Source organism: Eptesicus fuscus, chromosome 11 (assembly GCF_027574615.1).
Source record: "Eptesicus fuscus isolate TK198812 chromosome 11, DD_ASM_mEF_20220401, whole genome shotgun sequence".
Lineage (NCBI taxonomy): Eukaryota > Metazoa > Chordata > Mammalia > Chiroptera > Vespertilionidae > Eptesicus > Eptesicus fuscus.
In genome coordinates, this window is record NC_072483.1 from 30,462,179 (window position 1) to 30,488,500 (window position 26,322).

The following is a 26,322-nucleotide window of genomic DNA, read 5'->3' on the forward strand; positions in this document are numbered from 1 at the left end:
TGAACAAATGAAGTAGAAACAAGGTCATTGAGGATCAGAAATATGAAAACTCAGTAATAAGAAGGGAGAGGGAGGAATCTCACGTGGCTCTTTCAGTATCAGTGGTCAGGAGTCAGTTTGCAATACCTACGTTTCCTTATCCACAAGAGACTAGCACAGTATTTTTTTTTTCTTAAGAAGGCAATTAATTTAGATGCAAAAACAAAAAGTTTCTATTATCAAGGATAATCTGCTTTTATTCATAACTCCTATATCTTTTTCTGGCTGAATAAATACTATGTAAAATCTTATTACATTTTCTTTTGCTACAATAGACTTTAACCATTATTTATAGAGACTTGTAAGTGAAGATGGTACATTACAAAGGAAGAACTACATCAATGAAACAGAGTTAGGAGGGCATCCACACATTCTTTTGCCTTCAGACCCACGGTGAGGAAATTTTTCCTTCCTTGAAATCATTTTGCTAATTTGAAAAGTCAAGGTATAGTTTAGACTGTGAGTTTAGCAGATCCCAATACCCTTTCACAGGTGAAGCTGTGATGGTCTTGGAGCTGTTAGGGGATGTATTGTGTGTAGCACAAGGTATTAGTTGATCAGAAATATGGAGAATGAGTGCATGGAAAGATTTGTTTTTATTAAATGAGAAACATTGGTTAAGATTTAGTGGTTGCCTACTAAGGAACCCAGTGATTTGAAAAAAATATAACCATAGCATTTTTACATAAGCCATTCTTTTGATGTTGGTTATTTTTGTACTTTTTCTTACAATAAGAGAGAGCACATGTTGGCTCTCCTACCCTATAAGAAATTCTGAAAGGGCTCTCCACACCTATCAAATGAGCAAGTACATTTACATGTGGAATCTAATGAATAAAATAAACAAACAAAATAGAATCAGACTCATAGATATAGAGAGCAGGCTAACAACTGTTAGAGGGGAGGGGGTTGGGGGCTCAGTAAAAAAGGTGAAGGGATTAAGCCAAAAACAAAACACAAAAACCTCAGAGACCAAGACAATGCTATGGTGATTACTAGAGAGAAAGGAGGTAGAAGAGGATAAAAGGTGATAAATGGTGATAAAGGAGACTTGACTTGGCGTGGTGGACACACAATACAATGTACAGATAATGTACACCTGAAACCTATGTAATATTATTAACCAATGTCTCCCCAATAAATTCAATAAGAATTTTACAAACTTGGTTAAAATAGTACAGAATATCTCCACGGATTCACAGCAGGTAGTGTCTGCTTTATGATTGATTATTGCCGACACGTGTTTTTTTTTGTCTGGAATTTCGGAAACACCCTAAATTAGCAGAGGAAGGATAAAGGCACCACTCTAAATACAGAGTGGACCACCTCTGCGCAGTACAAAAGTAACTCTTCTTTGATCAAAAGATGGAAGACATGTGCCTAGTGATCTGAATGTTACATCTGGAACAGGGTTATTTTGAACATGAGATTACATCTGAGATTTAATTCATTTATCACTATCGTATTGTTTCTGAGTACATTTTGTACTTCTACATATTTGGAAGGCCAGTAGGATGAAAATTTCTAGGAAAAAAAATAAATGAAGACATGCCATTCTTAAAAATATAGACATGTTTAATAAAAGGCACAAAAGCAAAAATTTCTCCAAACTGCCACTCCCTTCCAAGTAAATAAAAAATTACAGGCTACAACCAAAATGTGCCCAGAGTTTCATTCCTGCCTAGAGAGTTCTTTGACTTTGTCCCCTTATGGCTGTTTGCCATTCAAAATGCCTTCTTGTCAGTTCTAGAGAACCTTCAAATTGATAGAGGAAGCAACAAGCATATAGCCTGCAAGCAGAAGAGAGTTAATACAACATCTTTCAGAAATGCGAATATACCGCTAGGCATACTCAGCCAAACATCCTTCAGGAATTGAAACATTTTTGATGCAATTGACCTTTAAATAAGATGGGGACAAGGTAGAAAGGCAGCTCTTTCCTGTAACTCCAGCCTTGCCATGGGGTTCCAGAAAAAGAAATACATTTTTTAAGCATGGATTTTAATGCAGATAGATCCTCAGTTCAGGTTGGGAATGTGTGAACATCTATCTCCCTGTAGGTCATGGAAATAAAACACCAATGTCCACAAAGTCCGAAAGAGGTAATCTCTGACTAGTTCTCTATTACTGACATTTTGAAACCAATGCTAACCTTTTAGTGGATAACCATTTAAGAAGTCTTAATGCAAAGCTTATTTATTACAAAGGAAAAATAGGCTAGTGGGTGGACTCTTTTGGAAGACTCTTGAATTGGTCAGAGCTTGTAGTTGCAAGGGACAAAAAACCACCTCAAATTAGCTTGGGCAAAATGGGTATATATTATATGGAGACTGAGGCTTCTGAGGGAAGAGTTAAAGACTGGTCAAAAAGGCAAGGGGTACACATAGCTGGGGCTCATCATCTCTCATCTCTGTGTAGCTTGGCCAACAAGCTTCTTGCTCTTCTTTCTCCTCCACATGGGGAGGAGAGTGTCATATACATCTACCTGAGTTTCACTTCTTGGGGATTTCTGTACCAGAGAAGGCTGTTTTTGTGTTGTTGTTTTTTTCCAATTCTGGCTTGAAAAGTACCCAGGAAGAACTCTGATTGGCCTGGCTCAGATCAGATGTCCAATCACAGTGACCATGTAAGCACGTGGTGCTCTCTAATTGTAAGAAGTGATGGGGTCAGTAGAAGAGCCATGCCATAAGAAGGATTCCAAATGCCCGCCCAAACTATTGTTTCAAGTGTATATACACTGAGTGGCCAGATTATTATGATCTTTGAACGCATAATAATCTGGCCACTCAGTGTATATAATAAAAGGCTAATATGCAAATTGTCCCCTCGACCAGGAGTTGGACCAGCAGGCAGGCTGGCCAACCACCCATGTTCCCTCCCCTTGGCCAGCTGGCCGGACTCCACCCATGCACGAATTCATGCACGGGGCCTCTAATATATATATGCGTTCAGAGATCATCATAATCTGGCCACTCAGTGTATATATATATATATTTTTTCTTTTTAAAAAATATATTTTTATTGATTTCAGAGAGTAAGGGAGAGATAGAAACATCAATAATGAGAGAGAATCATTGATTGTCTGCCTCCTGCACGCCTCCTATTGGGGATCAAGCCCACAACCCAGGCATGTGCCCTTGACCGGAATCGAACTTGCAGGCTAATGAGTCTGCAGGCTGATGCTCTATCCATTGAGCCAAACCAGGTAGGGCTCAAATGTATATTTTTATTTGCAAAGTTGTAATGGAGCAGTATCCTATTTTTAGAGAAGAAAATCATATCAATCATCCTAATTTCTGGAATTTGCAAAGATACTCATCTGAGCTACCATTAGCTTCATTGTGCATTTGCAGGCTAATGAGGTTATTTCAAACTGTATTATTTATTGTAGTGGGCATCTGAGTAATGTTGCTAGTCCAGCAGTTAGCCCTTCTTTTTCAGGTGACAAAACCTACATTTTATTTTGGGAGACCAATACCTTCTCTGTTCTCAAAGCATGTGATTTCTATGATGAACTTGTCCCAGTGACATGCTCATGACCCAGCTCTGTCTGGCCAATGGACTTCCACATTTCCCTGGCAAGTTATGATCCAAGGACGGACTGCCCTACTTTTTTAGGGCTTTTCCTGGAACAGTAACAGTCCGGGAATGCTTCTGAAGCAGCTGGTCACAGATTGGGAAGACCTGGATGAGAGTAATGGAAAAAGAGAGGACAAAGCAGAGTTGAGAGATGGAAATTCCTAATAACAGGGTTAAAAGTCCCGCTGTGTCCAAACTGGACAGTTAGGTGAGATAATACAATTTTTCTCCCTCCCTTCTTCCCCACAGTTTTGGTTACAGCCTGTTTGATGTGGATTTCTGTACCTTGCATCCAATGTGAAAACTGGAATTGTCTTCATGAGCTGAACTATAATTCCTCGTTAGCTCTCCTGCTCTAGGTCCTGGTGACCCAGATACATTTGCTGTATCACAGTCATCACAAAACTTAGTGGTGTGAGGCCGTAACAATCATTTATCCCTCGTGGTTTCTATGGGTCAGGTATGTGGGAAGGGTTTAGCTTGGTGGTTCTCGCTTGGAGTCTCAATGCAGCTACATTCAGACAGTGGCTGGAACTGGCATAGAGGGGAGGAGACAGGGCTGGAGCAACTGGAGCTGGAAAGGAAGCTCTCTGTTTTGTAGGAGTCTCAGTAGCTGTGTGTGCACTGCTTGGGCTTCCTCACAGCATGGCACTCAGAGCACCCAGACTGCTTACCTGGTCCAAAGTGAGTGTTCTGGAGCACTGGGTAGAAGTTAATCACCTTCTATGGTCTGGCTTTGAAAGACACACAGTGTCATTTCCACTACACTCTGGTCAATTGGTCAAGAAGGCTGGCCCAGAATCAAGGGGAGGGGACGTAAACCCCACCTCTCGTTGGAGAGTTGTCAATGAATTTGCAGACATTGTTTAATACTACCACATGTTATAAGCAATTCCCAAACTGTGAGAAGGTACTAAGATCAGAACGATGTATTTAAGTAGATTTAGTTTCGTGAAGACATACTTTATTTGATACTTTTGGAAGATGAATTGACGTTTTCAGGTTATTAAGTCAAGTAGCTATCAAGTCTAGTCTGTATATATTAAAAATCAAATCAAGACTTGTCATTGATGTTTTGGGCTTCAGAATTCCATTTTTCTCTTGTGTTGGGCATTTCAGATTTTAATATGAATATCATTGAAAAGTATTTAGATTTGCATTAGTTCTCTACTTCACAATTACTTATATATTGATTTAGTACTGAGATGTTTTATTTAATAATTGGTACCTCAATCAATGTAGCTTCCAGAAGTGCTTAATTGTCTTCTACTATCCAGTTTAAAGAATTAAGAGTATTTATTTTATGGACTCTATATGGGTGTGGATTTGTAAAACTCGACCAGGGTTGTGGTCCTATCACTTTGCCTCTCTGACAACTATAGAAATCCTCTTTTATACTACCTAGTACCAGGGAGTCAAAAACAGAATGCAACTCTTTTCAACTTTCTCTCAAGTGGAGGAAGTCTAATAGATCTCGAACTTTTTTTTTCTTTTCTGTTTCAGAATGTAACAAGTAATCCATAGGAATAAAACCAGCAGTTGAGTAACTCATGCAAAGGTAATTTAGAGCACAAATTAAATCTGTCAGAGTGGTATTAGATTTGCAAAAGCTCATAAATAACAAATGAAAGGTCACAGAGCTGTGAAAATGAGAATGTACTTGTTCATAAAGAGAGCTGTAGTCAGGAGCGGAATCCTCAGTGCATATTCAAATAGCAGCACATAAAATGGAAATAAATGCAACAGCCTTTCTAAATGTCTAGAGCAGTCCAAAGGCACAGTAGATTCCAGGGATAAGCATCAAAGTTCTAGAAAAGACCACTCATATTATCAGAGCATGTCCAGCATCATATTGATGATGTTTAGAGAGTAAAGCTCCACCAACTATTGAGAATAAATACAGAAAAGATACAGCCCCCTCAGCAGAGCCCGTATTCAGTAATAGGCTGATTCTGAATGCATGTCACTCATTTTTCATTTTTCAGTTCCTAGAAAATACTAATAGAGTGGGTAGTGATTCATGATTTACTGCAGGAATGTAAGCAGTTGGTGATATTAATAATCAGTCCTGTCTGTCCAGTTTTTCTCATGGGAAAGAGCAGTGGAAAACCTATACCTGGCTACTGCACAATACACACGTTCTTTTACTCTGAGTTGTACGTAGATCCTTCTTTTTAGTGCTTGACTTTTATAAGGGAGCAAAAGCTTTATAAAAAGTAATGTATGGGCCTCATCAAAATTAAAAATTTTTGTGTGCCAAAGGACACCATCAAGAAAGTGAAAGGTCAACAAGAAGAATGGGAGAGAAGATTTGCAAATCATATATCTGAAAAGGGTCCAGAGTCCAGAATATAGAAAGAATTCTTACAACTCAACAATAAAAGGATAATACCTCAATAGACATTACTCCAAAGAAAATATACAAATGGCCAGTAAGCACATGAAGAGATGATCAGCACCATTAGTCATGTGGGAAATGCAAATTAAAACCACAATGAGATACCACATCATACTCACTAAGACGAATATAATTTTTTTTAATTAAAATAAGTGCTGGTAAAGATGGAGAAATTGGAGCACAGAGATGGGAATGTGAAAGGGTGCAGCTACTGTGAAAGACTGGCAGTACTTCAAAAAAATTAAACATAGAGTTACCATAAGACTCAACAATTCCACTCTTAGGTATATAGCCCAGAAGATTGAAAATATATGTCTACACAAAAACATGTACATGAATGTTAATAACAGTTTTATTCACAATAACCCCAAAGTGTAAACCACCTAAATGTCTATCAACCAATCAATAGATAAGTACATGTATATAAATACAATGAAATATAATTCAGCCATAAATAGAATTCATTCTATAACACGGATGAACCTTGAAAACATTATGCTAAGTGAAAGAAGCCAGACACAGAAGGTTATGTGTTTTATGACTCCATTTACATAAAATGTTCCCAACAAGCAAATTCATAGAGACAGAAAGTAGATTAGTGGTTGCCAGAGTGTAGGGAGAGGATGGAATTGGGATTGACTGCTAATGGGTGCAACATTTTATTTTGGAGGAGATGGAAATGTTCTGGACTAGGTGATGGTTGCACAATATTATGAATATACCCCAAACACTGAACTGTAGTATTTTAAAACTAGAGGCCTGACGCACGAAGATTCGTGCAAGAATGGGCCTTCCTTCCCCTGGCTGCCGGCACCGCTTTCGTTCCGGCCGCAGCCGCCTTTTCGCTCCAGCTTGGAGCCGCCTTTCTGCCTTCCCACGCTGCCCAGAGGCCTGGAGTGGCTGGGGGTGGGGCGGGACGCTTGCCATGGTGAGGATGCAGGCATTCCGCACTCGACACCTGTGTATGCAAATTAACCCACCACCTTTGTTGGGTTAATTTGCATACTCGCTCCTGATTGGCTGGTGGGCATCGTGAAGGTATGGTCAATTTGCATCTCGCTCTTTTATTTGTGTAGATGGTGAATTTTACATCTGTAAAAATGTATACAATAAAAATAACAAACCCTAAAAAAGAGCAATGTTATTTACAAGGATTAATAACACATTCAAATGGAAGGGAGTGAGTTCTTTGTGGAGTGAACCTTGACCAACAGGGAACAAGAGACAGGAAGCAATCGGGCAGATAAATCCTTCCTCCTTTCTCCTTCCATGAACTCTACTGAGGTGCAGGTCATCCTTGCAGTCCTGTCTCTATGTGGCCTGTGAACTGTGAGCAGCATAGTTACCTAGGATTAGGACCACATTGTTTTATGTTGTCCAGTTTCATATTCTCCCCAGCCCACCTCTCTCTCCCTCCCACATTCCCTCCTTCCCTTCATCCTCAATTTCCTGGGCTTGCTCCTCCCAGATAAAGTCTGAGCACCTTTACTCCTGGCCCTAGATTCTGCTTCGAGGAGCACCTGGGCTAAGACGCTAAGGGAAGGGCATGGTAGAAGAGGGAAGGAGAGAGGACAGTCTGTGAAATGCGGGTTCTATTTCTGGAGAAGAGACGAACATTTTTGAGGTTATTTTCATTGGCTGTAGGTAAAAAGCTGACTTTCCTTTGTAGATTAAAAAGTGAAATTATTTTGTCAAACTTATTCTTTGAGAAGCACTGCATTTTAAACAACTGTTTTCCTCTTTATAAAAGCAAGACATACTCATTGAAATGTTTTAAGCATGCGAATTGAACACAAAGAATGACATTAAACATATGCAAACTGAGCAAAAGAAACATTATCCAAAATCCTATGCCATTTTGTTGTTTGTCCTTTCAGTCTCTTTTCTATTCATACATAAACCTAGAAATACTTTTTTTTTTCCTAAAGAAAGAATAATTTCCTGAAGAAAATGTGTTGTGATGATAGTGACTCAATTACTTTAAGACTTTGGAAATTCTTCATTAAACAAATAAAATTCATGGTTAAAAAAAGTAGTTGAGCCCTGGCCGGTTTGGCTCAGTGGTTTGAGGGTGGGCCCGCAGACTGAAGGGTTGTGGGTTCGATTCCCAGTCAAGGGCATGTACCTCAGTTGCAGGTTTGATCCCCGGCCCTGGTTAGGGCACATGTGCAGGAAGCAACCAGTCAGTCGATGTGTCTCTCTCACATCGATGTTTCTCTCTCTCTCTCTCTCTCTCTCTCTCTCTCTCTCTCTCTCTCTCCCCACCCTTACCTTCTCTCTTTCTGTTTCTCTCTCTTTCTCCCTTTCACTCCCTCTAAATATCAATGGAAAAAATATCTTCAGGTGAGGATTTAAAAAAAAAGTAGTTGAATCTCCTAAATTTGAAAACTTGTGCTAAACAATTCAGGCCTGAAGAATTAAGCTTGCCCTTTCCTATAGTAAGTAGAGTTGATCTCTTTTAATGAATGAAATGACTGCTTTAGCTTAACCCATGATCCTTCCCCATGAGTCCCGTGTGCGAGCGTGTGCACACAGCACACGGGGAGACTGGAGCCTTGGAAGGGTTGCAGGTAATGTGCTCTTCACCTGTGCTCTCTCAACATCTTTTATAAAGTAAAATCCAACAAGAGCAGATGTGTAAGGATCATGGGCTGGAACGAAGGCCTGGGAGGGTAGCCGGGGGTGGGGGGGGTACGGGAGAGAGTGTGGAAGGGCCGCACCCACCTGTTTGCTTCATTGATGAGGGATGGCAGGAAGTCACCTGGGTCCGCGTGAGCCTTGGCATATTGGAATCTTGGTGGCAGGAGGTAGCCTCCTTCTCTCCTCCACTGGCCTTGTCCCTTCCTGGCTGGCCATGGGGCAGATGTCAGGATGGATTGTTATTTGTCATACTTAGTAGTTTTGGGAATTGTGTTCTTTTTTTTTCTGATTTAAGGAAAGAGAGCTATGTATTGAACCACAGTTAATGGTTCAATTCATATAGAAAAGTCTATTGACTGAATTTGAACAAAACAATGATAGTAAAAATATGACATGGAATTTACTGTGTGACAGGTGTTATTTTTAGTGCTTTACGTGTGGTAACTCATTTTTTTCTTTATTGATGAAGGTATTACATATGTGTCCTTATCCCCCCCTTCCCCCCCCCACCCTCCCCTCACTCATGCCCTCACCCTCCTGGTGTCTGTGTCCTGTGGTAACTCATTTAATTCTCATTTTGAAGATGAGAAAACTGAGGTACGGAGTGGTTAAGTAACTCGCTCAAGGTTGCACAGCAGGAAAATGTTGGAGTAAGGTTTCAAACCCGGGCATTTGGGTTTTCACGTCTGTATGTTACTCACGCACAGCCAAACATGCTGCAAAAGGGAGGCTCGTGGCTGGGTAGCCAGGCAGCAGAGGCTGCAGTGAGGTAAATTTCAGATGGCATTAAGTAATGCATAACTCTTAGTGAAAGTACCGTGCAGAGGGAGATTTTTAAATCAATAATCAGAAGGAATACTGTGGTTAAAAAATGCTCTAATAAAAATGTGCCACTTGCATTGTTTGATATAGTGAAGCACTGGTGTGGACGTTCAGTTTCACATTAAAAAGAACTTAGGTTGGCAACTAGTTGATGTTTAATGTTAAATTATATCAAAATAAAACCAGATAGCTCCCTCACACTGAGCCTGCTGCAGGCAGTGAGGAGGGGGTGTTGGTGTGCGCTGGGATCGCTGTGGGACGCTGCCCAGATGTGTTCCTCAGGTGCAGCCTCGCCTGACCAGATGGACGCACAGTGACCCACCACTGCATTCATTCAGAGGAGACAGTGTTTTTCTCTGTCACTCAGCGAGGGGAGGACAGCATTGATATTTGTTTCCTCATCATATTGTTCAACTAAGTGGCCAGCACGGGGCCTGGCACTCACATGTATTAAGGGAACGGGCAGCCCGTTCTCTTCCTGAATGCAAATTTGTGTGGGGAGCCAACCTGTAAACATGCCATGAGCATGAACTTGGCCCAGCTGGCATCATCACACTGCTACAGGGTGGTAAGGGCTCTACGCTTACTTTTCTAACAAATTGTCTGTTTCCTAAAACAAAAGGACACACCAATCCATCTGAAGTTAATTTTAGTGTATTGTGCATTATTTGATTTCAGTTCGTCTTTTCCATAGTATTTAATCAAGTTATCATAAATCTTTCCATTTAATATTTTTCTCTTCTGTAATTTTGAAAAATTGCTTATATTATGGAAATAGTTGGATCTATTTCTGAGCTCCTTGGAGTGTTCCATTCTCCGTGTTCATTTTTATACTTTTTATTCTTCTGCTTTGATTAATATTACTCCATAGTATGTTCTAATATCTGATTAGTTCATAATTGATTTTCTCTATTGAATTTGTTTTGTAATACATTTACTCTTGGTCTAATTTTAGAATTATTTTGTTATGCTTTTTTTAGTTTATGATAATTATTGGGATGACATTGGTTAATAAGTTCATATAGGTTTCTTGTTATACTATTTTAAAAAGCTCATTGAATATTGGTATTAACATTTGTAAACAAAATGTCCAAATCATGTGTTTTTTAGCATGTTAAAAATAAAGTGACTTTCTAACTTGACCACTTGCATGGACAGTAGAATGCTGGTATTTGGGAAATAGAAGGTGACTATAGGAAAGCAATAAGTTGGCAAGCGAATAGCACATATAAATTGAGATATATATCTACATCTAAGTAAGCTGGGCAATTCAACCTAGTAGAAGGTTTTCCTGTCCCCAGTTTTAATTGAAAAGAACAGAATCAGAATAGAGGACAGAATGATGATTGGTTAGGGCTATAGTGATACCTTGATCTCATTTCAGCAGTTTTTGTGTACACACAACAAAACAGTCTTTTGAAGAACACAGTATCACCTAGTGTTTAAAAATGTGGACTCAATGATCAGACTGCCTGGATCTGATTCACCTCCTCTATTTGCTGGACTTTTGTTTACTGCAATTGGATTATAATAGTAATTAGTATATGTGTATATGTATATATTACTTCATATATCTATATAGATATAGACATAGATAGATATATATTATCCAAAAAGTGTATACACACTTTGAATAATGATAAAGGCAGCATTTATTAAAATACATTTCATTTTCAAAATTGAGCTATCAGCTGTTAAAATGTGTTTACATTTTTTTTGGGACGCCCTGTATATGTCTTCAGCAGCACCTGGCCAACGATGCTACTTACGTTAAGGAAATTTTGAGCTAGAAAGGCACTTTTTGGTTTGGAAGAGGCCCATTTGCGTTCATTTCTTTATTCCCCAGATCTGAAAGCCTGCCCTGTGCAGGTTTGCACGGGCACCGTGACCCAGTAAGGCTGTACTGCCGTCCTTGGCCTGCACCATTATCAGGGAAACGCTTCTGCGCTTTTGTACCTGACTTATTTATTGTTGCATTCTGGCAGCCATCCCCTGGCCTCCTGGCAAAAAAATAGCTGGATTTCATTAAAATTCAATCTCTCTTGATAGCATCTCTGCTGGATATTAGAGGGGACTGCTACCAGTGGAGCTTGAGCGACCTGATTCAGAAGAGATTTGGGCTGGCATTTTCTAAGTGCTCTAAAATTACCGTCTTTAAAGTTTCTCTCCGCGTCTGCCCACTTCCTTGTGCCCTGGGCTCCCTGCCCTCCTGATGCTCTGCTCCCAACAAGAAACCTCGGCCAAGTCCTGTGGCTCTTTCGAGTTGGACACTGAGATGACTCTTGCTTCATATTTCAGGTGCCAGTGCTCTCCCGTGGTCCCGAGTCCCCGCTCCTGGGTGCCCTGTATGAGTGACGCCTGGGCCTGCCATGGAGCCTGGCCCTGCCCTGGCCTGGCTCCTGCTGCTGAGCCTGCTGGCCGATTGTCTGAAAGCTGCACAGTCCCGAGACTTCACAGTGAAAGACATTATCTACCTCCACCCTTCAAGTAAGACTCTGTTCTCTTTGCTGCAGAAATGTCACCCGACTGCAAGTAAGACTTGAGTTAAAAAATGGCAGGGAGCCCTTGCTGGTTTAGCTCAGTGGGTAGGGCACCGGCCAGCAGGCTGGAGGGTCCCGGTTTTGATTCCAGTCAAGGGCATGAGCCTTGGTTGTAGGCTCGATCCCAGGTCCTGGTTGGGGAGCATGCGGGAGGCAACCGATTGATAAGTCTCTCTCACATCAATGTTTCTCTCTCTCTGACTCTCCCCCTCCCTTCCACTCGCTCTAAAAATCAATGGAAAAATATCCTCAGGTGAGGATTAATGAAAAAAATAATAATAATAATAAAATAAAAATAAAAATGGCTGGAAGAAGGTGGCCTGCGGTACAGGGGAACCTCTGATGATTTAATTGGGGTGCAGTGCTACCAAAGATGCCGTGTGTTTTATCCTCACCTTTTCCTAGCATGTTTGTTTTTTATTTTAAGGCTCGTTTTCTCTGTCCCCGGCACCATCGCTCTGATTCTGAACACCCTTCCCTTTGACTCATGCCAGCCGGTTATCAAAGTGAAATCCGTGTCCCAGGAGGAATGTGTTTGTAAAAGATCAGTCCTTTGTAGGGAAGATAATAGCCGGTCCTGTCTGTGCATCTCATTCTCAGTTTCAATGTAATTATCTGCCACAGCTTCCTGTGCCCGCTCCCTTTCGGTTTCCTGTGTTTAAGACTTATCTAGAGAGTGCATCATAATGCAGATGCACGGTCCCTTCCCTGGAGTGTCTGATGGCGTATCTGGCTGGGGCTGTCCTGTGCTTTCTGGCTTTTAGCAGGAATATCAGGTGCCGCTGCTGCTGATATTCTGAGGATCACACTTGGATCACACAGCACTTGCACCTCCTCTCTTAGTTGGATCTCCTCAGTATTGTCCCTGTGGTGGTGAGAGCTGCGTATATTGTGTATGTTTTGACCTTCAGCATTTGCCCTGAGGTACATTCCTCTTTTGAAATAGTCTGTTCCACCTACATTTTTTTTGTGTGTATCCTGCGTGTCAGAACTGTGATAGGCATGAAAGACATAAAGGCAAATACAGCTTAGTCCTTGCTTTTGAGGATCTTAGACTCTGCACAGTGGAGGCTGCTCCTCAGACTCCTTTAATATCATCGTCCAGTTGGACTACTAAACTGCATGGTCTGGTCTGGATGAGGGGTGGGCCGTCCAGTCAGCCCGCCCATGGGTCAGCAACTAGGTCAGCTGCTACGTGGCCTTCTGACTTGAAATAAATACCCTCACTTTGTTACGATTAAACGTAAGAATGCATACAAAGCATTTAGCACGGAATGTAGTAAATGCTTAATAAATGTTAGGGAAATCTCTAAAGTGGATAAAATAATACATATCCTGTCACATTGTTTTGTGGACTTAATATCTGTAAAGAACATCTGTAAAATGCTGGGCACATATACACTGAGTGGCCAGATTATTATGATCACTGAACGCATAATAATCTGGCCACTCAGTGTGTGTGTGTGTGTGTGTGTGTGTGTGTGTGTGTGTGTGTATAGATTTCAGTCTCTTAGGTTTGAGTGCCAGGGTTCTCAGCCTCTGGGCGGTTCTTTGTCCACTTCAGTGACAGACTCAGAAGTCACTGGGCCACAAAGCAGGTCCACACTTGGCTTTCTCGGAGGCCGATTGTACACAGGGTGGGGAGGGAAATTGAGGGGATTGGATTTAGCTGAACACAAACAAAACAAACACACATCCCGTTTCTGCCTCAGTGGTATAGTGGGTCCTGTCTGATTGAGTGGGCCCCTGTTTCAAAGTCAGTTGCAAAATGGGATCTTTTCAGGATGACCTATGTTAATTAAATAGAGCCATAGCTTAATTAAGTAGAACTCACCATATAGAAAGAATCGGTAATTTTTTCTGACATGATTTTTAAAGATGGAGGACAGAAGAAGCCGTTCCTAAGCTAGATTGTGCGTAGACAGGTCACTAGCAGGTCTGGGCTCAACTCTTGTGGAGTCTCTGTAACTGGTCCTGGGGGTAAAGGTTCTTGCTGGGTTGAAGTTTCCATCCATGGGTCCTACTTGGCTAGAATTCTGTTTACCCTGCCCACGTTAAAGCACAGTTAACTTCCCATTTCTGTGCACTAGGTCAGAGGTGTATGGTGTTTGTTTGCTTGTTTTTATACTTTTTTTAAATGGCCGTGGTCCTCTGCCCTGCACAACACCCGCTGACTAGACCATGCTTCGGTGGAGCGATCTCTCTACGAATAAGCAGGTTTCTGTAGAACACAGACTACAACGTATACGTGAGGCAGTGTGGGATTATTTCGATCTGGAAGTATTAATATAATCGACTCACTATGTAGATGGAGGCGCACACAGTTTCCTTGAGGTCAGTAAGCCAGCCAGAGTTCATTACTGTTAGATACAGCTCAGAACCCACGAGGCAGAAATGCAGCGATGCTGGAGACACACGTTTTCCACACCAGGCAAACATGGACTCATTTCTGCTGGGCCCGAACAGCCCTCAGAGATAATAAGTGGGTGGCACTGGAACCCGGGCTGGGAATGCTCAGCCTCTGTGACTAATCTCCTTTGCTCTCCGATTCCCTGATCTTTGAAGCTTCTAAGCCCTTAAGAGAAATAAACTTTATGGCTTTCAAATTTGAGGTGCTGTCCTCAATAACATTCTTTTCCATAATCTGTATTTTATTTTATTTTTCATGTGAGAAATGATGAATATCTTCCCAACTGATGATTAAAGTACCAAAACTAATAAATCCTTTAAAACAAGAGTTAGTGTTAAGAGAAATGGATAGGAGATGGCAGAATTTAACGTCCAAAGTGACTTCAGCTGTTCTTGGCCTCCGTCCCTTTCCTTGTAATAGCAATCTTTCTTGAGATTCTCGCCTTTCCACTGGTTGCATATTCTGAGTCTTTCCTGTGGACCAAAGCACTGAATCCCTGCAGGGGGTTTCTTATGCCGATATAGAGAACCAACTAATTTTTTCCCCCATAATTCTGAACTGCATAAGCCTTAAGGAGTAAGGACGCTTTCTAGAAAGGCAGCACAAAATACATTTCTATTAGAAATTTGTTCACGGTATTAAAATACTGACAACAATTTGTAGGCAAGTGGTCTGAGAAGAAGATCGATTTATTAGATTTCTAAAAATTTTGTGTTTGCTTCTAGTTTCCAAAAACAATGGGAATTAATTTGCCAAGAATTAAAAAAAAAAAAAAAAAGGTTGGCTGCATTCCACAGAAGCATGCATTTTAAAACAAGATTCTCTTCTCACCACCGTTTTTGGTAACTGAAGGCCTTTGTCCAGGCAAAAGTTCCAGGAGATGGAAACAAAGAGGAAATCTTTCCCGATGCCTTACAAATGAATTATGGTCGGTTGAACTATGGCTGACCATGGGAGTTAATGGACAGATTATGTTACAGGAAGTAACTGGGCACTTTAGTGTTTCTTTTTTTTTCTTTACAATCACCTTCTCTTGAGGGACCAAGGACTTATGCCCTGAACTACAGAGTACTAAGCTTATTAACTCTGTGATCAAGAGCCAAATTAGATTCATTCACAGCTGGGACCACAACAGTTTGAAACTCTACTTGCTCTGCAATGCTTTGAAGTAACAAAGAAAAAATAGAACATCTCTTAGGAATCTCTTTCCAGTCCTTTTATAAGAAAACTTATCAGATGCAGTATCAATTAGCCAGTTACTGGAGATAGTTGTTCAACTGTAGACCTATTTTTGGCTAAATATTTCCAGTGGGAAGAATTTAACCATTGCTTGGTATTGTGCTATAATTATCAACTTAAAGCTGAGTCTGTCTGCAGAGATCTGTCACTGAAGAGGGTTTGGTTATTCACTGATCAGTACCATCTGCTGAGCTGTAAATTCAAGTTCCCATAAGCAAATATTAGCATGTGCTTGTTGACAATGAGCACAGATATGAAGTTGTAGATTTAAAAAGAAAACTTACTGAAAATGAGATTGTTTGGTTAATTGTCAGTGATACATGCTGATAAACACATTCAGAGATAAAGTGATTTGAAACAAAGCTTCATTATGCCACCTTAGTGTTTTAGTTCCTGTTCCTGTTTAGACTTTGATCTACTTTAAGTTAATTTCAGAGTTCCGTACTACTTGTATAAGAAATGACAGTATTTAATTAAACATGTCACTAGTCTTGCAAAAGATAATTTTGAAGAGTCTATTAAATAATCCCAAATTTGGGAACACTATAGCTTATTAGTGCTAGGTTCTCAAAAAGTTTATGTGTGGAATGGTTGGAGTGTCAATCTTCACTCAGAGTTCTTAATTTATCTCTTTGATGGGAAAGTTCCCAGGAAAATTAACCCTACATTCCAGCTGAAAGTTCTGGCTGTAGCAACATTCAGGTAAAATTGGACCCTCTAGTGAGTTAAACATGCCAGCTAAAGTGCTGTGGCTCTTTTCAGTCATGAACCTTGACCAATATGATCATTTTTTTAGAAATGCTGTTCTTTGACAAACAGTTTACACCTGTTTTTCAAAACTCCTACTCTGCTAATCCTACTTCAAAATTTAAAAACTGCTTTAAACTTTAACTTTTTTAAAGTATGTTTTCATTTGTTTCAGAGAGAGGGAGAAAGAGAGAGAACCATCAATGATTAGTGTAGCGAAGTACATGCCTGAAGAATTTAAAACAAACAGGTTCTCATATTCCAAAGCCATTCAAATATTCTCATAGACATTTTATAGGGGATGTGGTGGAGACAGGCAATCAATGATTCTCTCTTGACTCTTTCAACTTAAATGTGACCCACCTATCTAGGTAGTGGGATTTGCAGATATAAAACTTACTTGTGTGTAGTTTTACAAAATTGTTTACTTCTGTTTTATTATAATTATAACTAGGGAGAGGATGTCTCCTTCCAGTGAAATTTCCTCCTTGGGAATGAAGTGGTTGGATGGCTATGTCTAAGTGGCTTTCCATCCTCGTTTTCTAAGACGATCCATGTGCAAACTATCATTCTGTTGATGAATTTGAGTCATCAACTACTTGGAAGAACATAGAACTCTCACATGAGCCCATAAAAAGGTCCAGGTACCTGCCTTTTTGAAAAGACAGTTTATTACTTTTGATCTTGCTGTTTTCAGAGGCAGCTCTGTGAACTGTTGCAAGCAAGTGCAAGGATGGGCAGCTGTTCTAGGCAAGGTGAAAATCAAAGTTATATCTGGCCCATAATTCTGGCCTTAAGCGGCTGCCGCCTCCTTCATTTATTTTTGATAACATACTTAATTGGTTCCATGTGGGTAAAGCAATTTACCCTGAGATGATTATTTCCGCCAGTGGGATATGCAGGCTCAGGCATCTGCGAGAGAGAACAGTTGGCTTCTACAGATGAAGTGTTTGAGTGTTTGCAGCTTTCAAAGAGGCCAGGTAATTTTACAAATTAAACACACACACACATTCACAAGTTCTGTTTATGAAAGGCAAAACTCTAAGCAGAAAGGCAAAGTAAGCAAATGATTAGAACTGAGCAGCAAGTAATAGCACATCAGCAGATGGGACAGAGATAACCTGGCCTGATATTCCCTTTGCATCTTCATCCTTAAATGCTAATGAGGCCCTGGGGAGCCAGCACTCTATAGAGCATGACTCTCATGGGACATCCACCCCCACCCCCAGCATAAATACAAGACAGAGAATACAAGTAACTGGAGGACAGAAGAAGCAACTCAGGGGTGAGGAGAGGAGGGGCTTCAGGATGGAGCTAGGAGCCTAGAGTGCATCTGCATCCCCAGGGGCTCCCAGTATGTTGCCCCATGGACCTTGAACCTGGGCCTGAGAGTCCCCCTTCCCCGTCCCCCCCACCCCCGCCCGAAAGAGGGTCCCCTCTGCATAGGCAGCAAATATTTTAGCATTGTAGATGCCTTTCTTCCCATCCCCAGGGATTCTTAACCATGTGGGGTCTGAGCAGATGAAAATATTACAGGGAACTAAAGAAACTGCCACCTTTGCAGGTACAAAATGGTCAAACATCAGGAAAGTTTTTATGGTTGATCCTAATATTTGTATGTACTTGTTGACCTGTCTACATAAGTTGGCACATAAAAGTAAGTCGTTGGAAATTCAGAGTGCCTTTTGTAATTGAAAAATTTATTGAGATAATTATAGATTAAGCAGTTGTAAGAAATAATATAGAGTGATCCCAGGTATACTTTACCCAGTTTCCCCCAGTGGGAACATTTTAAAAACTGTAGCCTAGTATCACAACCAGGTTATTGATATTGATACACCTATCCACTGGTCTTACTCAGACTTCCCCAGTTTTATTTGTGTACATTGTGTGTGTGTGTGTGTGTGTGTGTGTGTGTATTGAATTCTGCATAATTTTATCACATGTGCAGGTTTGTGTATTTACAGCCAAGTCAAGACACTCAATAGTTTCAATAGCACAATGATTCCTCTTGGCCTCACACCAAGCTCCCTCTAAACCTGTCCCTACCCTGGCAACCACTAATCTTTCCTCCATTTTTAAAATTTCCTCATTTTAAAATGTTACATATAGTAAATGTTACATATAATATATAACGTTTATGGGGATTGATTTTTTTCCACTCAGCATAATTCCATCCAAGTTGATGAATGTATTAATAGTTCATTTTTATAGCTGACTGGTTTTCTATAGCATGGATGTACCACAGTTTGTTTAACCTTCGCCTGAAGGACATCTGGATTGATGCCAGATTTGTCTTTTACAAATAAAGTTGCTGTGAATTTTTGTGAGAATATGTTTCCTTTTCTCAGAGAAATATGACCAAGCGTGCAATTGCTGAGTCATATGTTACTTGCATGTTGACTTTTTAAAGAAACTGTCAGGATGTTTTGAGATGGATAAAATAAAATAAAATAAATTAAAAAATAAAATTTAAATTAAAAAAAGTGAAGATGTCTAACTTCACAATGCAGGATTCTGTGCTTAGTCTAAAGCATTACTCTTTCCTCTTGATCCTTTTTGCAGCCACACCATATCCTGGTGGATTTAAGTGTTTTACCTGTGAAAAGGCAGCGGACAATTATGAGTGCAACCGGTGGGCTCCAGACATCTACTGTCCTCGAGGTAAGCTCTCAGTAGACAGATTGGGGTCCCAAGGGCTGACCAGGAGTGGACAGGCCTGTTTATCTTGATACATGCATAGAAGGAAGCATGCTCATAATCTCAGTCGCTTCTCTTGTGTAAGGCTATTTCGATTGCTTATACTACACCCATAACTTACATCAGAAACTCTCAAGTCATAAACTGCTCCGTGGGGTGGCCCCGTTTCTCACGAAGCGTCATTGGAGCTCCAGGAAAGGTGAGTGATACTCACCCCAGGCCCAGTCACATGCAGGACAGGAAGAGAACAACCAGCCTCTAACCCACTCTTTGCAGCATTAGTCATTGCATAGTAACTTCCTTTATGCAAAGTATGAATCGATGTTCATATAAAGATTCCATTTATTGCATATCTTGCCGGAGGCTTTTGTCCTGAAAGACTGCCTGAAAGCGAGAATTCTAAATGTCATCGTTGCATAAATGAAAACCCGGAGCTTTTTAAAGTCTTCCGTTCTCTTTGAAGGATGAGATGGATCCCCGATGGAAGCATGAAATTTTGACCCAAAGGCCCATTTTAAAATAAAGTAGATGCTTCATAATCGTATTTCTTTTATCCTATTGAATTAAAGAGATGGTTATATTTGGCTACAGAGTCATGTTAATTGGCTAGTTTATTTTTGGAAGAAAGTCTATTCATTTGAAGGGGAGATGACAAGGACAGGGCATTTTATTGATAAATGTTTGAGCAATTAGTTCAGTGGGCTTTGCTGCTGATTGAATTCAGTTGTTAAAATGACTGACCACACCAACACCACATGTGCTATTTTTTAACACAGGACAAGCGTTCTCATGCTCACCCAGTGAAAGACACTGTTTCTCTCGGAGCACTGGGCATTGGGAGAGCCTGCACCAATTAAGAGACAAGTGTCAGCTACCTAAACCAGTACTATTTATCCTATGGGTCTCCACCTAGACTGCCCCATAGGAACTCCTGTGAGTCTTTTCAAAATCACTGGAACCTGTGCCCTGCGGTTCTCACACTTCAGCATGACCATCATTCCCTGGAAGGCTGATTAAAACACTGGCTGGTAGCTCAGTTGTTTAGAGAGTTGTCTTGATATACCAAGGTTGCAGGTTTGATCCCTAGTCAGGGCACATACAAGAATAAACCAATTAATGTATTAAAAAAATCAATGTTTCTCTCTCTGTCTCTATCTCCTTTCTTTCTCTTTAAAATCAAGCAATAAATAAAAAAAGTTAAAGGCATTAAGAATTAAAATACACAAATTTCTGGCCCCTACCCCTGTTCTCCTTCCTTCCAAGTTTCTGATTCAGGAGTCTTGGATGAAGTCTGAGAATTTGCATTTCTAAAGAGTACCAGGTGAGAAACCAAGATGGCGCCATAGGTTAAACACCTAACCCGCAGCCGGGCACAACAATTTCAAAAATACAACTAGAGGTCAGAACGGTCATCGTCCAGAACCACAGGAAAGCTGGCGGACTGAAATGCCCACAGCTGGGGAGAAGGAGAAGGCCACGGGGACAGTCGGGGGAGCCGCAAAAGCCTGAGGTATGGAGAAACGGACGGAGACACGAGCACGAGCGCCTGCGGGGAGGATGGAGCCGGAGAGGAAGGGGCGGCTGACGGCCTGGCCGGCGTTCACTGGCAGGAAGGAGATAAAGGCTCCGGATTGCGCTGAGCGCCGGCTCCGACTGCACTGAACCCCGTTCCGGGCGAAACCCTGGGAAGCCAGGCGCAGGCTGGGGGAATGAATCTGGGCTGTGGGGCGCAGGCACAGAGGAGCGGCGGAAGGCAGAGCTCCAGAGGCGCGCGCAGGAAGGGGCGCAAAGGACGGACTGTTGCCTGCGCCACTGAACTGCCCTAGCGGGAAGGAGACAAGGGCTCCGGACCGTGCTGAACCCCAGTTCCGACTGCACTGAACCCCAGTTCCGGGCGAAACCCTGGGAAGCCAGGCACATGCTGGGGGAATGAATTTGGCCTGTGGGGCAGAGGCACAGAGGAGCGGCGGCTCCAGAGGCGCACACGGGAGGGCGCGCAGAGGAGGGACTGTTGCCTGCGCCACTGAATGGCCCTGCTGGGAAGGAGACAAAGGCGCCAGACTGCGCTGAGACCCAGTTCCAACTACATTGAAACCCAGTTCCAGGCAGCGGGCGAAACTCCAGGGCGCGTTTCTCTCAGAGGTGTTTGCAAGGAATACAGAGGGACACAGACACAGGAGCCTCATGTCTCCTGCACAGCAACTCTTCCTATATAGACAAAGAGGGTCCTCATGGACAATTGGCCTGGAGGACAATTCCTCCTAGTGACACCAACAACAATCAAGACTTAACTGTAGATACTCACTCAGTTTCGCAACTGCGCCGCCCCCGCAGGCCGCCCGGCCCGGGGCACTGGGGACGCCGCGGCGGCAGCGGCGCCCGGAGCCCGGCGGCCGCCCAGCGCCCATCTCCGCCGCGAGGCCCCCGCGCGCCTGGTTCAGCGGGCCGCGCGCCCCGCACACCGGACGGAGGCCCGGGCGCCCTCTCCGTGCACCTCCCGGCGCCACTAGACCTCAGTAGAGTTGACTGAATTCAAGGGATTAAGAAGAACAAATTGGGGAATTCGAAAAAGATGACGGCGGAGGTGAAGGCTGATGTGTTGCCTCACACGGCAGTTTCGGAAATACAACTGGAACATGGACTAGTGAGGGTGGCGACTGCTGCTCGCGTCTCCCCAGACCGGGCGGCTGCTCCTCTCAGTCAGCACCGCAGCCGGGGCCATGGGCTCGTGGGCGCCGCAGCAGCTGCTGTGGCGGCGGCCGCGGACTCGGCGCAGCGGCTCTCTGTGAAGGAAGAGACCATCTTTCTGCAGGAGGGGCGCATCCGCGCCACCGACCTGGCCGAACTGCGCAGTGAGATCCTCGAGGCCCCGGAGGCCGCCAACACCGATTTGGAGGATTCTTAGGAGTTCTCATCTTACATTCAAGCCCTTTAAGCCATTTTGACAGAGGAGAATCAAGAAGGCGGCTAAGTTAAACAAAGGAACTGCGAACTCCACCGCGCACAGCAATTTCAGGGGCACGAATGGAGGACAGAGCCTCTGCCATCCAGAACTACAGGAGAGATGGCTGAATGGTAGATTTATAGCTAAGAGGGAAGAGGAAACCAGCGAAATCGGAGGGGATGAGGTGTGGAGGCGCGTGGGTCTGGTTGGTGGCGGGGGAAAGGGGCTTTTGTTCCAAACCTAGGGGAGATTAGCTCTCCATCACACTGAAATCCAGCTTCTGGGGACCCGTGGGAGACCCAGATGCCTGCGGGGAGAGGCGGGACTCTTGCGGAGGTGCCAAGCGCCCCTGGGTCTGGGGGAGGCCGCGCTCCCCTGGGTCCGAGTGAGGCCAGGGGTCCATAGATCCAGGTGAGGCCTCGCGCATCTAGGCCCGGGTGAGCCCAAGTGGCCCTGGGTCTGGGAGAGGCCAAACATCCCTGGGTCCAGGTGAGACCATGTGTCCCTGGATCGGGTGAGGCCTCGTGAACCTAGGCCCGGGTGAGCCCAAGTGGCCCTGGGTCTGGGAGAGGCCAAGCGTCCCTGTGTCCGGGTGAGACCATGTGTCCCTGGATACGGGTGAGGCCTCGTGCACCTAGGCCCGGGTGAGCCCAAGTGGCCCTGGGTCTGGGAGAGGCCAAGCGTCCCTGGGTCCGGGTGAGACCATGTGTCCCTGGATCCAGATGAGGCCTCGTGCACCTAGGCCCGGGTGAGCCCAAGTGGCCCTGGGTCTGGGAGAGGCCAAGCGTCCCTGGGTCCGGGTGAGACCATGTGTCCCTGGATCCGGGTGAGGCCTCGAGCACCTAGGCCCGGGTGAGGCCACGTGCCCCTGGGTCTGGAAAAGACCAAGCGCCCCTGGGTCCAGGTGAGACCATGTGTCCCTGGATCCGGGTGAGGCCTCGTGCACCTAGGCCTGGGTGAGCCCAAGTGGCCCTGGGTCTGGGAGAGGCCAAGCGTCCCTGGGTCCGGGTGAGACTATGCGTCCCTGGATCCGGATGAGGCCTCGTGCACCTAGGCCCGGGTGAGCCCAAGTGGCCCTGGGTCTGGGAGAGGCCAAGCGTCCCTGTGTCCGGGTGAGACCATGCGTCCCTGGATCCGGATGAGGCCTCGTGCACCTAGGCCCGGGTGAGCCCAAGTGGCCCTGGGTCTGGGAGAGGCCAAGCGTCCCTGGGTCCGGGTGAGACCATGCGTCCCTGGATCCGGATGAGGCCTCGTGCACCTAGGCCCGGGTGAGCCCAAGTGGCCCTGGGTCTGGGAGAGGCCAAGTGTCCCTGTGTCCGGGTGAGACCATGCGTCCCTGGATCCGGGTGAGGCCTCGTGCACCTAGGCCCGGGTGAGCCCAAGTGGCCCTGGGTCTAGGAGAGGCCAAGCGTCCCTGTGTCCGGGTGAGACCATGTGTCCCTGGATCCGGGTGAGGCCTCGTGCACCTAGGCCCGGGTGAGCCCAAGTGGCCCTGGGTCTGGGAGAGGCCAAGCGTCCTTGGGTCCGGGTGAGACCATGTGTCCCTGGATCCAGATGAGGCCTCGTGCACCTAGGCCCGGGTGAGCCCAAGTGGCCCTGGGTCTGGGAGAGGCCAAGCGTCCCTGGGTCCGGGTGCGACCATGTGTCCCTGGATCCGGATGAGGCCTCGTGCACCTAGGTCCGGGTGAGCCCAAGTGGCCCTGGGTCTGGGAGAGGCCAAGCGTCCCTGGGTCCGGGTGCGACCATGTGTCCCTGGATCCGGATGAGGCCTCGTGCACCTAGGTCCGGGTGAGCCCAAGTGGCCCTGGGTCTGGGAGAGGCCAAGCGTCCCTGTGTCCGGGTGAGACCATGAGTCCCTGGATCCGGGTGAGGCCTCGTGCACCTAGGCCCGGGTGAGCCCAAGTGGCCCTGGGTCTGGGAGAGGCCAAGTGTCCCTGGGTCCGGGTGCGACCATGTGTCCCTGGATCCAGATGAGGCCTCGTGCACCTAGGTCCGGGTGAGCCCAAGTGGCCCTGGGTCTGGGAGAGGCCAAGCGTCCCTGGGTCCGGGTGAGACCATGTGTTCCTGGATCCAGATGAGGCCTCGTGCACCTAGGCCCGGGTGAGCCCAAGTGGCCCTGGGTCTGGGAGAGGCCAAGCGTCCCTGGGTCCGGGTGAGACCATGTGTTCCTGGATCCAGATGAGGCCTCGTGCACCTAGGCCCGGGTGAGCCCAAGTGGCCCTGGGTCTGGGAGAGGCCAAGCGTCCCTGGGTCCGGGTGCGACCATGTGTCCCTGGATCCGGATGAGGCCTCGTGCACCTAGGCCCGGGTGAGCCCAAGTGGCCCTGGGTCTGGGAGAGGCCAAGCATCCCTGTGTCCGGGTGAGACCATGTGTCCCTGGATCCGGGTGAGGCCTCGTGCACCTAGGCCCGGGTGAGCCCAAGTGGCCCTGGGTCTGGGAGAGGCCAAGCGTCCCTGGGTCCGGGTGCGACCATGTGTCCCTGGATCCAGATGAGGCCTCGTGTACCTAGGTCCGGGTGAGCCCAAGTGGCCCTGGATCTGGGAGAGGCCAAGCGTCCCTGGGTCCGGGTGCGACCATGTGTCCCTGGATCCAGATGAGGCCTCGTGCACCTAGGCCCGGGTGAGCCCAAGTGGCCCTGGGTCTGGGAGAGGCCAAGTGTCCCTGGGTCCGGGTGAAGCCAGAGCCTGGGTCCGGGTGAGGCCGTGTGCCCCTGGATCCATCCGGGTGAGGCTGGGTCCCAGGCCCGGGTGAGACCACGCGCCCCTTGGGTATGGGTGAGGCCACGTGCCCCTTAGTCCGGGTGACGCCGTGCCCCTGGGTTCGGCCGAGACCAAACCAGAGGGAGTTGGACCTCCGTTACCGCCATTTGTCCACCATCCAGAGCTGGGGGGTCAGTGCTGACATGTACACATAAGGAACTACTGGACATTGAAATTGAGTCTCAAAAGAACTGTTGGTCCAGGGGGAAGCTCGCTACAGACTGATTCATTTGCCTGTCAGCATAACTATTATTGCTCGTCTCACATTCAGTGCTTATTAGTATATATCTAGTGACATATGATCTCGCTCATCTAGGGGAAATGATGAACAACATAGACTGAGGAACAAGAACAGAACCAGAAGCAAGGAGGCATCGATCGGACTATCGGGCCTCAGAGGGAGGATAGGGGAGAGTAGGGGGAGGGTGGGGGGAGGGGGAGAGTTCAACCAAAGGACCTGTATGCATGCATATAAGCCTATCCAACGGTTAAGTTCAACAGGGGATTGGGGCATGCGTGGGGAGAGGGGTGGGATGGGAATGGGGGGATGAGGACAAATATGTGACACCTTAATCAATAAAGAAATTTAAAAAAAATAAATAAATAAAAAAAAAAAAAAAAAAAAAGAGTACCAGGTGATGCAGAAGCTGCTGGGCTCCAGACCACACATGAAGAACCACAGCTCCACACACATTGAGCCAGCATCCCTGCACAGAGTATTTAAATATCCCCCGTAATTCTAGTGGACAGTCAGGAGCAAGAACCACTGGGAGCTCCTCTCCCCACTAGTGAAAAGTGTAATGTAGTGTTGTCATCTCTAGATGCCTCTTGTTTACTTTGCACTAGAGATGCTAATGGGAAAGACCACAGGGAAGAGGAAAACATGGCGACACTAAAGACTGGCTTAATCACAAGCCAGCTGTCCAGCCATCCGGGCGATCACAGCTGAGCCCTGCCGCGCTGCCTTCTGCAGTCTCACTCATTGCAGACGGAGCCAGTGTTCTCTGACATCCCACCGCAGAAGGAGCACTTGGGTAGGCTGCCGAGGGACCTGGCAAAGCCACTGCTTCTCAAACTGGGCAACACATTCCAATCACGGGGTAAAATTTTAAAAATACTGATGCCCACGTCATTCCCAGAGATGTACATTTAAATGGTATAGAGTGTGCCTGAGCATAAGGAGTTTTAGAAGCTCCCCCGTGGTTCTCAGATGTAGTAACATTTGAGAACCACCAGTGACTCTGGACTCAAACCGGATGGTTTGCTTGTGTAGCCAATAGCTTTTGGGTTGGTTCCTGTTGGGACAAAGCTGGCTGATTAGCTTTGGCCACCGCTGCCAGTGCTCAGTACGGCCGTACAGGACATGGGACAGTGCTTCTCTCATGATCGCCTTAGCAGAGATGAGGAGAAAAGGAGGGACTGTGGACTGCGGCTTGCTCAGGCTCAGAGAGACCCAGCCCAAGTCTGATGGTGTACAAGTGTGGCCCTGTCACAAAGAGAAAAG

The 26,322-nt window shown here is 45.2% G+C and overlaps 1 protein-coding gene across 6 annotated transcripts in view; it reads left to right on the forward strand.

Moving 5' to 3' along the window:
- Window positions 1-26,322, forward strand: part of LYPD6 (LY6/PLAUR domain containing 6) — a 118,979-nt gene that overhangs the window by 77,858 nt on the left and 14,799 nt on the right. For 5 of the 6 annotated variants that reach the window (XM_054722918.1, XM_054722919.1, XM_054722917.1 and 2 more), the window contains 2 exons: window positions 11,777-11,965; window positions 18,980-19,078. In XM_054722918.1, the coding sequence (XP_054578893.1) occupies window positions 11,848-11,965; window positions 18,980-19,078 (217 nt within the window). In that variant the 5' untranslated portion in view covers window positions 11,777-11,847. The remainder of the gene's footprint in view (window positions 1-11,776; window positions 11,966-18,979; window positions 19,079-26,322) is intronic. The other variant, XM_054722920.1, reaches the window with a different exon arrangement.